At 43.3% G+C, this 14,981-nt stretch overlaps 1 protein-coding gene across 1 annotated transcript in view; it reads left to right on the forward strand.

Moving 5' to 3' along the window:
- The first annotated feature begins 2,236 nt into the window (after nucleotides 1-2,236).
- OTUD7B (OTU deubiquitinase 7B) overlaps nucleotides 2,237-14,981 on the forward strand; it is a 395,374-nt gene continuing 382,629 nt past the window's right edge. Inside the window, exon 1 of the mRNA XM_078670064.1 lies at nucleotides 2,237-2,510. Coding sequence (XP_078526190.1) covers nucleotides 2,498-2,510 — 13 coding nt within the window. The 5' untranslated portion in view covers nucleotides 2,237-2,497. The remainder of the gene's footprint in view (nucleotides 2,511-14,981) is intronic.

Below are 14,981 nucleotides of genomic sequence, written 5' to 3' on the forward strand. Positions count from 1 at the left end.
TTCTCGGGACAACAGCGCCCTTACGGTTGCTTCTATACTTTAGCTTTTACGGAGCTTGGGAGCAACTGTTACTAGTCTGTGCTATCTAGTTTGGGCTTCATTATCTCCCGTCTTCTCCCATTTTCCCCAAGGTACCTATACTAAGGTGCCATTACATGGAAGCAGACCGTTGAAGCATACTAGCAACCACAATTGGGTGAGCAGCAGTACCTTATTTCATTGTCCTTACCACTCTGACCTGGTTTTAAGTTACTATAGCCTCTTCTTGTTTTTTATTCTGATTACAAAATTGTGGGGTTTTACTCACACTGCACTATCTTAGTATGTTCTCTTCACGCCATACTTGGATGTGTGTTCTGTTTAATTAACCAAGCACCTGTGACCTAGAATATGCGGATTCTGATTAGTACTATACCTCCTCATGTTTTCTGTCATCCTTCTCTAGGTCGCACCCAAGAGGGCAGGACCGTGTGGCCTGCCTATTATCTTCCAGTGGAAGGTAGTATAGCCCCTTCCTTGTGTAGCACAGTTTTTCCTTTCTATTTAGGTCCTGACGAATTGCGAGTATAGCATGAAACATGTCGACCATCAGGTAGTAGATACGCTACTGGACCATAGCACCAGTGTGTATTTCTCCCTCACCGTTTTTACTAAGGTAGTTAACCACATCATTAAAACAATTTGTGGATTACCTAACCTTTTTTAACTTTCACACACTTTTCACGTCTACACCACTCCTAGTACCCTCACACCCGCATGCAACAATTGGCAGGAACAAAAGATCTCTGATAAAGAGCCCCTTCATGGGTGCCCGCCAGACATTGCAGCGCCAGTCTGACGAGGAGCAAAACCCAGATGATGAAGCATGACACCTAGCTTGCTGGGTGTGTGAGGGTTTTAGTTCCGAAAGGGGAATTCCCCTTCTTCCTCCCTTGCTTGGCTTTCTTAAAACTCTCTCCTCCCTCGGGAACCGTGTACCTCTCTTTGTTTGAGATATTGTCAGGGCCTGTACACTGGACCCCATTAAAAATAGCCCACCTTGGTTCCCCTTCTTTGTTGATACCGTCTTGGACAACAGCCACCACATGGTAAAAGTGATTTGTTTTATTCTCCTTGTTTTAACATGCTCCTTATCTTTTATTTTTACCTAATTAGCTTAATATTCGCCTTTTTCCTAATTAGTCAATACATTATTCTATCCAAAACTCACAAGTTTATTATACACCCACCATTGTACAAGGGCAACAATTAAATAGCAATATAAGAAAGCACATACTTCCTATCTACACGTTTATGAAATATGTAAGTATGGAATGGTCAAAGCTTTGTCATGTGAAGTGATGCCCACCCTCTTTCATAGCTTCCAAGGTTTCAGATTGCTATGTGTGACATTTTGATAATTTAGTTGCAATTGTGAGTCAGCCATCACAGGTATTTGCAGCAGTTTTAAGGTCTTCTTAAAGTTTCTCGATGCTCAAGTAAGTCTAATTTCAAATATTTATACGTTTCCCTCGTCTTCATTGCTTGATTTTCTGCTTGCAAGACAGTGTCACTCATAGTAGCTGAAATATCACTCATAATTACACTGAAATTATGAGAATGTCACACATAGCAATTTGAAACCTTGGCAGCTATGTAAGGGCTGGTTATGGGGAGGCTGCTCAGTGTACCAATGACTCAGAAGTGGTCCCAGGTTCTTCTAAACTTACGTTTCCACATCTTAGGATTTCAAAAAAGTATTTACTTATTTGATGTTTGCTTGTTTTGAACCGATGCTGTTCTACTGGGTCACAGCGGCGTTGTGGTCTCGCTCCCATATAGTCTAAACTTCCTGGCCGCAGCCGACTATTGGAACGGGCTGGAAGGGAGATACCTCGGTGGACTGAAGGTAGCCCCCGACCACCCAGTGGACTCTTTCCCTTGGTGAGTCATTCTGAAGTAAGACTGTACATCTGCCTAGTAGACGAGCGGTGGCGGAAAGTGAAATTAAAGATCGAGGCGCGGCATAAAAATGACTTGCGAACTCTTTGCCTGACTTTAACATGGCCGCTTGTAAGGACCTAGCCCCTGCGTCGCTCGACGTACGCAGGCCAGTTGTTGTGATGTCTTTAATGAGCCTTTAACTTCGCCATAGGTGCTCCCGCTGAAGTCGTCCGGCGGAAAACAAAGGCCGCGCTCGTCAGTTCCGGCAGCATGTTATTGTGCCAACTCGTCAGTTCCGGGGCGGGCTCAGGTTAGGAGGGGGGGCGGGTGCAGAGAGGGGGGGCGGTGCGTCTTGTGTTTGTTTCCTGTCGGACTGTGTTGGCGGAGCGCTAGTTCAGTCATACACAGGGCCGGGTTGTACAGCAGAGGCCGGACAGAAGTAATAATAACGATATTCTTCGCGCCCAGTCCAGCAAGGATCCAGTCCATCCGAGTAGAGATAACAACAGTGGAGAGTCTGGAGGGCCGGGATATGAGACAGCGCCCGCCGCCCTGAGCGCCGGCAGAGGACAACATGCTGTCAAAAGGTAACTCCGTGCCGCCGCTGGCTGTGTGTGGGCCGCTTTTCAGACTTTGGACACAGAGCAACCCCCGCCCTGCAAGCGGGCTACCCCAGAGCAGAGTCCTGTAAGAGGCACAACTTTACACCTACTCTGAATAGCACCCCTCAGAACTATCAGAGTGTGTTCTCCATAGCGCAGCCCTTCTCATCCAGGGCCCCTTCCAGGAGTGTGCAAGGTTCAGACACAAGAACCGGCTGAGCATCGCTGCCCAGCAAGTCCTCAAAACGAATGCACGTAGTTTCTTACCACCCCATCCGCCGAAGTGTAGACATGATTGAGCCAATGCTAGTTATCCCCTCACACACGTCATACAACTTCCCAATCTCACACCTAATGTTAGCTGTACCCTCAGATCTAATACTCGGCCCCCGATCAAGTTGCCTTGCTGTGTTTGATTGTTGTTTAATGCATCTCATTATCCTTGTTCTACATATTAGTATGTGGTTTGGAACATCACATGTTCGTGGTAACTAGCAGCTCTTGGGGAATAGCTATATAAACAGGCTCAAATATATACATACACTTTTCAACGTGTATGTGGCTCCCCTAGCCAACCTAGCAAGATCATTTGGGTTTACACCAGTGTCGTACGCTGACGACACCCAACTCCTCTTCCCCTTTAAAGATCTGACACCTGCGATAAAAAAATCTTTCGCAGAGGGAATGAGAGCAATATCTGCTTGGATGTCAGCAAACTGCCTCCAATGCAATATAGGAAAAACGGAGGTCATGCTGTTTGGACAAGCAATAACACATTGGACACCAGACTGGTGGCCCCTGGAATTAGGCCCCGTTCCTAGCCCCAAAAACACAGTGAGAAACCTAGGAGTGTTAATAGACCAAACACTTACTTACAAGGACCACGTAAACCAGGTGGCAAGCACCTGTTTCCGAGCCATTGGTATGCTAAGGAGAGTGTTTCCCTACCTGCCAGACTGCCATAGAAAAACACTAGTGCAAGCATTAATCATCAGCAGAGTGGATTACTGCAACGGCCTTCTTTTGGGAGCAAATGAAGGGCAGCTCAAAAAACTGCAAGTGATCCAAAACACGGCAGCAAGGATAGTCCTCAACGCCCCCCCCAGGACTCCCTCCCTTCCCCTGCTGACCAAACTCCATTGGTTACCAGTGAGGAAACGAGTGCATTTTAAGACCCTATGCACAATTCACAAAAGTGTGATAGGTAAAGGCCCCAAATATCTGGCCAACATCTTCCTGCCTTATGCTCCTGGGCGAACCCTGCGCTCTGTGAACCAACAGCTTCTGCAGGTGCCCAGGATAAAAAAGGCCAGACAAGGAGGGCGAGCCCTGGCCCATCTTGGACCAAGGCTTTGGAACTCTCTGCCTCTTGAGATAAGAACACTGACCAACCATCTGACCTTTCGTAAGGTCTTGAAAACACATCTGTTTCCCATTAACTAATCTCTCTCTCTAAATGCACCATTCACCTCTCCTCTGAACATCTGAGGATATACTCACTGGCAAAGCGCTGAGATACCCCTTCGGGGGTCTATTCATGCGCTATAGAAGAATATAAAATAAATAAATACATATGTGATGAGCCTTTCTTTCCACTGATGTCCCCTTTAAAGACTAACATGATATTTCTGCAAACCTGTGGATCGTGTAAACTGAATGGATTTTAATCTCTGCAGATGGTAGCCTGATATTGGTGTATATGATTGTTTCAATATGTTTGTTGAGGTACACTATAACTGACCACTCCATACAACTATGTGTATCCTGTGCTAAAATCATTGTTTCGCTGTTGATTGAGAAAAGGTATAGGTCACAACTTCGTCATTCGTGCGAAAATGAGTGTACTTGAGAAGTGTGTTTAATATGGGGTCTACCGTCTAATACAAGTAACAGTTATCCCCTCACACACATCATACAACCTCCCAATCTTCCACCCAATTTAAGTTGTACCCTCAGATCTAATACTCGGCCCCAGATCAAGTCGCCTGAATACAGAGCTGATCATCACTGCCTACCCAATTACTCTAGGCCCCTACCTACATACCACCTATTGCTGTGTTTGATTGTTGTTTAATGCATGACCATATCCTTGTTCTACAGATTATTATGCAGTTTAGAACATCACATGTTCGTGGTAACTACTAGCTCTTGTTATAGCTATATAAACAGGCTAAAAAATATACATATGTGATAAGCCTTTCTTTCCACCGATGTCCCCTTTAAAGACTAACATGATATTTCTGCAAACCTGTGGATCGTGTAAACTGAATGGATTTTAATCTGTGCAGATGCTAGCCTAATATTGGTGTATAGGATAGTTACAGTATGTTTGTTGTGGTACACTATAACTGACCACTCCTTACAACTATGCGTGTCCTGTGCTAAAATCATTGTTTCGCTGTTGATTGAGAAAAGGTATAGATCACACCTTCGTCATTCTGGTGAAAATGAGTGTACTTGAGAAGTGTGTTTAATATGGGGTCTAATACAAGTAACATCATTTTTAACACACAGAATCAAGCTTCTTTGAATGTGCAGTAGTTGATTATGTTTGGCATTTTCTTAAATAGGCATATGATGGCTTCTGCGCATTTGTATGCTATTCTGTACTTGTGTCCGATAATTGGACTATTCTGTGTCTATTTAACGTCCGATTTGTTACTGCTTATACGAATTGCCATATTATATAGGCTTATCAATCATCTAGATGTATTGAAGCCTACATATTTTGTGTGTGTGTGTATGTGTATATATATATATATGTGTGAGTGTGTGTGTGTGTGTGTGTGTGTATATATATATACATATATATATATATATATATACACCATCACAGTGAAAATAAATGTGGCCCAATAACAAAGAATTTAGAGCAACTGTACTAATAGATACACATGTATTGCTATACGTTTAAAGCTAAAATTTGTGTTTCTTACTATGTTACAGCAAAGTTAACAAAAGAGACACTTTTTACTGTTTCCAGATTTTATGTAACAATTACTTTACTCAGGGAAAAACCTCTCAGAATAGTCACAAGGTCTCTTCGGTCCAATTTTGCCGTGCTGCACAAATGTCACCTGTTGCCTCCAGATTTTGGTAAATACATTTTGTTGCAGCAAGTACACACAACAAAATACCATGAAAATAGATATGGAGGGACGCAGAATAGAACTGTATTATGTATTTGTTACCTTCGTTGAGGCACATTAAGACTCACTTGAGACTTCACCTTTCATTACTTATTTCATCTCCCACAGTTAAGAAATGCTACATTTTGTATTTCACTCTGCACATCTGTATACATATATATTTATATACATATCTAATACATTTATACTTTCAGCAATTTTGAAAGTTAGATGAACTGAGGGATATAAGATGATTTGCCTATGAGAATAAAGTTTGTACAATGGGAAAACACCAGCCGAACTTGCATATGCTACCATGGAAAACTTGACAGCTAGACTGCGTCACCATCTTATATCGTTAATGTTGCATTTAAGTAATGGATTAAATCAAATGTATCATTTCTCTTTTTTTATTCTGTGAGCTAAATTGTAGCACACATTTTATTTCAAAGGCTCTGCTTCTTCTGGACCATTTATTGGGCCTAATTTGGACTGATCTTGGTGGTTTGTAACACAGTGTGTTCTGCATGTGTCCCTTGCAGTAGGCCACAATGGGTTGTTTATATGTAAGTAACTTCCAATGTAGATGGCTCTTCAGTTGTTAATGAAGGCCTTAGGAGCATCGCAGCTGTTTCTGCTATTAGAGACACAACAAGATGACGGACGGGGTGTTGAAACTTTTCAACCACTCACCCCCAGTCACAGATCTGGGAATAATCCATTGTTCTTTTGCTCACTATGCCAGGCTTGGCAGTTCGGGCTGGACTGTTCCCATGAGGAACAGGGTCAAGTCTGATTTGCATGTGGTGAAGTGAGCTAAAGTATGATGATGGACTCAACCCAGATCTGTGACTGGGGGCGAGTGTCTGAACAATTTCATCTCCTTGTGTTTGCCTCCAGTTGGCAGGATATGCCCAGGCGTGGGTCGCTTGCTTACTTTGCCACTGGATTCAAGCAAGCCTGGCTGACGAGGGGTATTACCCTGAAACCGGTCCCAGGATGCTTGTTTCCGGACCAGGGATGACCAGGATTGCCAGTCCGGGTTGGATTGTTCCCATGAGGATCAGGTTCAAGGCTGATTTGCATATGGCTGGGTCTGAACTCGGGTGGTGAAGTGAGCTAAAGAATGATGATGGATTCAAGCCAGATCTGCGACTGGGGGTGAGTGTTTGAAAAGTTTCAACACTCCGTCCACGTCCATCATCTCCTTGTGTTCGCTCTGCTATTAGAGACACCTTCAAAGTGAAATGGTAATTTAAACAAATGACAGGGCATTCATGTGGAAATTGTATGTAGTACGTTAGAGATACAGGCCTCTCCCTAGTTCTGGTTTAACCCGCTCTCGACTTAAAGTATTCGTCCGTCCCCCGATAGGGTTGTAACAATTGGCGCCTTATTCCTAGACAGCATGATGATGGCTACTTAACATTGTTCCCTTTAACTTTCTTGAAAGTGTTAGTTGTGAAATGCAGTCTTTACCACTTTACTTGTAATGTTATATCATACAGTCTTTACCACTTTACAAGTATGTATGTTCTTCCGTTTGCTTTTGATACAGCATTCCTCTGATGTGAGCGAGCTAGGCTGGCCGACTTCTCTCTGTTGTCTGTTTTGCAACATTTATCCATCCCCATCACGTTTTCCCTTTGTCATGAGCTCGGCCTTGCGTGATAGGGCGCATGCAGTCTGTACTCGTTGTCAGCTGCCGTCTAAACTGGTTACGTTACGTCTGCCTTGAAAACGACGTCGATTGACAGCAGCTCTGCTGGTGCGTGGGGATCATGTTTACAAACACCGTGCACACGGCTGCAGGTCCGGGCTTCGCACATACTCAGGGCAGAAGAATGTTGTTGGCGAGATCGCGTGGACGGTGGTTAGCTTTGTTAAGTCTAGTTACAGTTACCCGACCTCTTGTTTAGCGATCATGAAAACCACGTCTCCTTTCCTGGTGAATGTTTTTGTGCATGCCCTAGGTGTGTGGTATCTGCTAGCAAGGATTATGTAACCGAAAATGCAAAGTATTTGGCGAAGCGATTCATTACCTAATGCTGCCACGTTTCTTCTGACTCAATACTTTTGAGATTGTTCCCCTAGGCACTTTGTGTTCTGTGAGAACTTCCGGCTGGTGTGAGATGTCCACATGTAGGAGAATGTGTCAGAGAGATGGCCTGTGGCATTTTATTGAGATTATCACATTGACCAGTCAAATGTTTCTACTCTTATCTCCCTAACGTCTAGGAAAAGGGCATAACTAGGGGCGAACAGACTGCAAGCTGCCGTCAGTATATACATTCCTGTTGTATTTATCAGTCTTTTTAAAAATATTATTTTATCATTTTGTTCTTTCGTTACTAGTATGCCAGGAATCATCAGATGACTGGGTATTAGCAGCCAAGACACACCCGGCTGGGTGTGTCACTGTTGACCAACCTCTCTATTCACTGCCTGGGGACATGGTGATCATCTGTCTTGTAATTAGAGAGCTTGATAATATTTACAAAACAGAATGGAACAGAGTGATGCACATGGGACATCATCCTGAACTTGTTCCATGTTTAACCACCCTCGTTTGACTGAATTGCTAGTTGAAACAACGCAGGTTGCTCTGTTTGGTCAGCGCGCAGTGCATTGTTTGGATGCAAATGTTATAGCTCCACAATTCTAGAAGTACTGAGGGGGCGTTTTGTTATGAACAGGTTCACTGTCCACAAATATTTCACGCTGGCTTGTGGCTCTTGCATTCCTGGCAGCGTCTCTGTGTTCAACTTTGTGACATAAGTGGGAGGTGGTGAAAGCCTTTCTAAACCAACTAACATTCTTGAAATATTCATTTCAAAGCTGGGTGTTTTTGTGGTGTTGTTGCATAACTTATGCTCAGAGTTGCAACTAGTCTTTTTTTATTTTGTGTTTACGTTGTCTTGAGGGTTTTGTATAAATGAAATGTACAGTACATATTACACCAGATCTTGGATTGTCAGTAGTTGATGGTTTTAATTGTGTAATATACATCTCATATTTAAAGGAGATGATATTAGCAGATGCAAAGTAAATGTATCTCTTCACTTTAAATATATATATATATATATATATATATATATATATATATATATATATATATATATATATATATATATATATATATATATTGCTTTTGTAATAGGACACTAGAACTAGTGGTTCTACTGTCTTGAATTGAGCGTGAATGCTTGCTTTTGTACTAGATAAACCATATTTAAAAATGCATTTTTGTAGTGTCTTAAATTGAGAATTGATTTTGCTAAATTTTTAAAATGTCTGCAAGATTTAAAATGGAATAGGTTATCTTGTTGGGACTGACTTGTGGAGTATTTTACTAACATTTTATTGGATGTGGCCTCAGGAAGCAAGCAAACATAGCCCCTCTCACTGCATCTTAATCTTTGTAAATTCATCGGGTGGTAACAAGACAGCGTATGGCCCTGTATAAAAGTTATACAGAAATAAGAGAATACTTTTGCCCCAAATGTTTTTTATCTGAGGCACAGCAGCATATAGGGTGTTAAATTTTTTTTTCCAATGAACTGGGAAGCTGCAGTCATTTTGTATCCTCTAATTTTGTTCTCACTTTTCCTTTTCCTTTTTGCTTTTCCTTTGAGGGCTGGTTTGCCTGTTCTATCCTTTTTACTTCTCGGCTGCTGCCAGCATGTGCACGGTTGCTGCGAGGGTTATTGTGAACTGTAAGGGATTTGGAGGCCGCCCAGTGTTTACCATAGATTGGCTTCATTATCACTCTTATTTGCTTCCTCCTATTTGGCAGGCTCTTGCAGATGTTACTTCCTGTTCAATAGTTTGAAGCAGCGACCATGTACCGATTGATTTACTTTTATTAGTGTCCTTCCATTGTCCATCCACTGCTCAATGTGCTTTAGGTACTATTTTATTTCTTCTTCCCCTCCCAGCCCCACATGTATTCATGCTGCTTTTATCCCACCTCCACCTCCCATTGTCGTGTGGCTTCTTCCCTCCCACCACCCCTTGTCTGTTTTGACCTCCATCACCACCATAAAAAAAAAATAGCGATATGACACGTCCATTCTGGAAGTGTCACAGCACTTTTTTTTACAGTCCTGTTGCCCCTTACTACCCTCCATCCTGTTGTCATGTAGCCTACCCCCACCAGATGTAAGAAAAAAATAGCTCTATGTCGCGGCCTGCGTTTGCCGGGTCATGTCTCTTTTAACTTCTTCCGTGCTCATGACGAGCTGAGCTCGTCATGAGGCACGGTGCTCGTGTGCTCATGACGAGCTGAGCTAGTCATGAGCCGTGGAACGCTCACACGCGGGTATAATTCCCCTGCTGTGCTGAACGTTCCACGAAAACGGGTGTGGCCGTGACTTGCTCAGCTCGCCGTGAGTACACGAGCACTGTGCCTCATGACGAGCTCAGCTCGTCATGAGCACCGGGGCGCTGTGCGCCCCCCCGGCCCCCCAGCACAACAGGGGAATTACCCCCACTGCGAAGGGGTTAAACAAAGCTTTGCAGGCACAACCATGAGTGGCACGTATGAGACATTAGAAGGGCTTGTCCAGAAGTAAAAAATGTCTCTTATATCTTTAACAAGCATGGACTCTGCCTAAGGCACTGCTGCAGAGACCTTCGACCCCAAGCTCCATCTCAACTACAAAGCTCATCAGTCCGAATTCAAAACAGAAGTCGCGGGGCCCATAGTGCTCGCTTTCAGCACCACGCAGATAGGAGAAATACTTGCAACTCAATTTGTCCCCATATAGATGTACAGTTGTGCCCATCTTGGCATGTGTGCACAGAGCGTTTAGTTGCTCCTCTTCTAGTCCACGATCAGTCAAGGCTCCATAAAATAGCTGTTGTGCATTTTAGTTGAACAAAGCCTGATAGGTACAGGTTAAGGGTAGTAGACCTCAACATTAGCAGCAGTGACGTAGGTACTGACATAGATCACTATTGAAAGATGTCTTAATCATCTATTCACCTGGGCAAACAGACAATGCTTAACACAGAGCCGCCCAGCGGAGCTGCCAGGAAGCAAAGTCTTGACGCTTTGTCATGCTGCTCAACCACGCTGCCGTGCAACATGGCAAAAACATTAGCAAATCTAATTACTTTCACATTGGCAGGATCTATTGACTTTGTCAATGCTTTTTTTCTGGAGATTAGCAGATTTAGGTTTTACAGATAGAAGACACAGGCCGTGATTCACCATTTTCAGATCACCAGTCCGAGGGGACGTTTGTAACTACCAGTGCTCGCTGTTTTGTTTAACAGCCGTATCAATCTGTTCACCTGATAGCGACAGTGGAATGCTTGCTTTTGCAACCGATGCCATTTGTTTTCTAACTGCTAGGTCACTGGTGGACCTTGACAATTTTAACTGGGTTCAGAATATACAGGAGGACAGATTGATTTGTGTGACCCAACAATATATTGATAATTTACCCCGATCCCTTCTGGATTACAGGACACTCTAAAGCTGCTGGGCCACAGTTCTCGAACAGTCATTGGAATTTGTCATTTAAACTTAGGAGAGTAATGTTCTTTTAGATTGAAAATCAGTCTGGTTATTTTTGTGGACTTTTATCCATGTAGTGCACTGAACTAGTATATAGAATAAGCAAGCAGTTCCTGTCTACTGAAAAGGCCGGGAAGCTTTCAGTTGCATGTCCCTTTCATGGTGTTTAACCATGTTTGTTTGTGATTGTTGTTTTTCTGGTAGTTGATTGTTTTTGCCTTTTGTTTAACCTTTTTTTCTGAAGACGAGAATCGCGGTAGGATATTGAAGTTATGTATTCTGGTATCTGGCATCACTGTGGGGTCAGAATACTTAGCTACCTTGCCACCCCAGTATAAAACCTTACTGTCCCCACTTGTGTTGTCTGCTTTGTTTTACGGCCTGCTGCAGGCATTGCACCTGCTGGTGACCGCGGAATGCTGCTTTTATAACCTTTGCCATTCATTAGCACGGGTCAAACGGCTGGATCACGCATTGACCTCGCGAGAATCACTTGGTGCCGAAGAAGCATGTGTTTCCAGGACCCTTTCATCATACATTGATCTGAACCCCCTCTCCGTTCTAGAGTCCAGGGCACAATGATGGCGATTGCTGTGTGCCCATGAAGTTTACTGGAAGGAGGCGTGATGTTCTTTATCTAAGAATATGAATCAGCCCGGTGATGTTTTGTGGACTTTGCAGTGCAGTTAACCCAGTATTCTGCCTATTTTTTTTATCCTGCCTACGCTTGAGACATTCTCAGTATTATTAAAGTACAGGGCAATGGCGGCTCGAGTGAACTACGTTTGTCTCAGACTGTATAGTATTGTATTGCAACATTTATATGGCGCTTATTAACCCTGTGTGGGATGCTGAAGCACTTGCCTACCTGGGTGGCAAGCTACACCATTTTAGGGTGTGTGGTTGGAAGGGTTTTGTCATTCTTTTATGATACCATATGGTAAATAACTTTATGTTGTACATGAGGGCCACCCAGGTGCGGTTATCGTGTTGTAGGATGCAGTGCTTAGCAGTGTGCAGGGTTAAAAAGTGTGCAAGACAGGCGTGCACTTTAAGGTTTTCTGTAAGCGGGCTGTTTAGAGCAGCTCTGCAGTTCCTTTGTGGTATTTCTTATTTTGATACTCCACTTAGCTTGCTACTGCACTGTGTTCTCCATTCTGAGATATCTTCTTTAAAATTAAAAGTTTTAACGACGAATAATATTATTTTCCAACCAATCGAAACCTTTCTTCTACAGTCATCAGCACTGCACATAGTAGCTTTTAATCCACACAGTAAGGAGGAAGGACACATATATTGCACATCACCCTGGACAATGGCATTTTCCATCGGTGGCCTGCATTTGGGTCAATGACCATATGAAATCCGGGAAGTTGGCAGTTCTTGAACAAGAATGCTGCCTTTAACTGAGTCTGGTGGCAGTGCGAGGGTGGTGGTTCGCAGGCAGCTGATAATTAAAGGTTCCTTCAGTGCCGGATTTTCGAGGCCATGTGTTTATATGGAGAGGATCATGACTCATGAGCAGTCTGAGCAGGTCGAGCAAGCCGAGGGGAGCTTACAGGACTGCGCCTTGCGTGTGCTCTTAAGCAGCATCTATTCCACCGTATTTTCACAGAGGATGGTTTGTAAGTTGGTGATTTCTCCTGGGGTGCTTCTAAAATGAAGGCAGCAGGGAAGCATCACAAATTCACATTGAGAAAAATATACTCAATACGTAGTTGTGCCTGTGATTCTATGTCCACCCTAGCCAGGCATCCATCTACAGACCTTGTTTAAGGAATCTGTACAAATGTGTTTTGTTTAAAATTTGCTCCTGGCAAGTTCTTATTCTAAATTCTTTACTTAGGAACGTTGAAGTATATCTGGTCTATCGTTATGGTATTTATTCTGTAGGCGTAATCTGTTCATAAATTTTAGCTTTTTTCTCAATCTTTCCACTTGTTTTATATACTTCTAAAGTAGAAAACCTATTCGCTAAAGTAATTCAGTATTGCACATGGATTGTTCTAACTGGCTGCTGCTTGTAGAGTACAAGTTCAAGTTTATTTTATTGTTGCAATAGTGACACTAAAAATTTCTAAAACATCGTTGTTAAAACCAATTGAAAGCCAAAAAAGGAAAATTCATCAGTTTAAAATCACAGTTAGGTTGTGCTAGTTAAGGAAAGTCATTGGGTCCTTGAATGCTGTAATGTGCTTGTCTCAAATTGTCTTTACTCCAGCACTGCTTGCCCATTTGTCGCATCGTTCAAATTGAATCTGCTTATTGCGAGATTTGTCCCTCTGCTGCTGGTGGGCATCCTTAATAAGGTTCCGCTAAGTCCTTATACCCGTCTGCTAGTCAACTTGCGGCGGTGGGCTTTGTGGAGCGTTTTTCAGTATTTTGGGCATTTTTTGTTCAGCCACCGTCAGAAACTTTACCAATCTACAGTTTAGTTGGATATTTGTTGGGTTTAAGCAGGCCAGCACTGCTTGCCTTGTAGTGCGGATACCTTTCTGTTTAAGAGGTTCTATTAGGAACTGTTGCCCCGCTTGGTGCAGTTAGTCGCATAGGCAAATTAAATGAAGAATGTCGCTATTGTTGATGTTACACAGCCTGCAAGTATTTTATCCTTTTGTCCTCAGCATTGGTGGTAAATACTGGGTGCATGGAAGGATCACCAGTCTGTACCATATGAAGTTCATTTTTATGGCCCTAGGATAACCCTGGTTAAAGTATGGTTGTGGGGCAATTGATTTGTAGGAGTTGAGGATCATCCAGGCATGACATCTTTTCGGGAAGCTCGCCTTGTCCTCCAATAAGGAGATTCATTTTATGTTTTTCCAGACTAGTTTTTTTAAATTGAGATAGCCGAGTTGCGCATTCCAAAGTCCAGAAAGTTTGGTGGATTCCAAGGCTAACTGAAGGTGGTTTCTTGCCTGACAGAACTTCCTGTGTTGTATGTCGTGCCTAAACAGATAGTTTAGCGTGTATATGGTGGTACTTCGTATCTTATGCCAACCAATGATGTAAGAGCCTTATTTGAGCGGGTGATGTATAAAGTGGAAGGCAAAACATAGTTCTATAAGCTTTAACCTGCATAGTTCTAGAAGCTTTAACCTGCGTGCTATCCAGCTCCTTAGAGTCTCTTCCCCGCATCGCCTCACTGTCGTAAGTGATCGAGGAGGGAGTCATTTGGCCCGGACTATCTTCAATAGCGGGGGTCAGAGTCGGTCCCAACAATTGGTTTGCAAGGTTTTTCATCGTCTGGTCGGTCAACAGACCTTTCCCTCTTATTTCCTCTTTCTGGTGCCAAAATGACCCTTCCTTGTCGAACATGACTCCTAAATATTTGTAGTCCCAAGCTGGGTCAATTTTAGTGCCGGCGAGGAACCAATTCCTCTGTGGGTTCTTTTTGTTATTTATTGACATTGTCCATGTCTTGCTCAGGTTTATTTTAAAGTTTTTTTCTGTTGCGTATTTCTGCATTTCCGTCAGGTGTTCAAGGCCGACGTAAGTGTGACTGAGCAGAACTACGTCGTCTGCGTACATGAGATTGGTTAATGTTCTCCCTCCTGCCCTTGGAGAGTGGGAGTTACAGGCGTCAAGCACCTTTGGGAGGTCTGCCATGAATAGGTTGAACAGGGTTGGTGCAAGCACACAACCATGTTTCAGTCCTTTTGTTGTGGGCTCTTTTGAGGAAAGGTGAGAGCCACCGCCTACTTTCACCTGCACCCAGGTGTCCCTGTGTAGAAGCATCAGCATATTTAAGCTAGTCTGTGGAATGCCCCATCGTGCCAGTTTCCCCCACAGTCTACCTCTCTC

Source organism: Lissotriton helveticus, chromosome 12 (genome assembly GCF_964261635.1).
Source record: "Lissotriton helveticus chromosome 12, aLisHel1.1, whole genome shotgun sequence".
NCBI classification, from domain to species: Eukaryota; Metazoa; Chordata; class Amphibia; order Caudata; family Salamandridae; genus Lissotriton; species Lissotriton helveticus.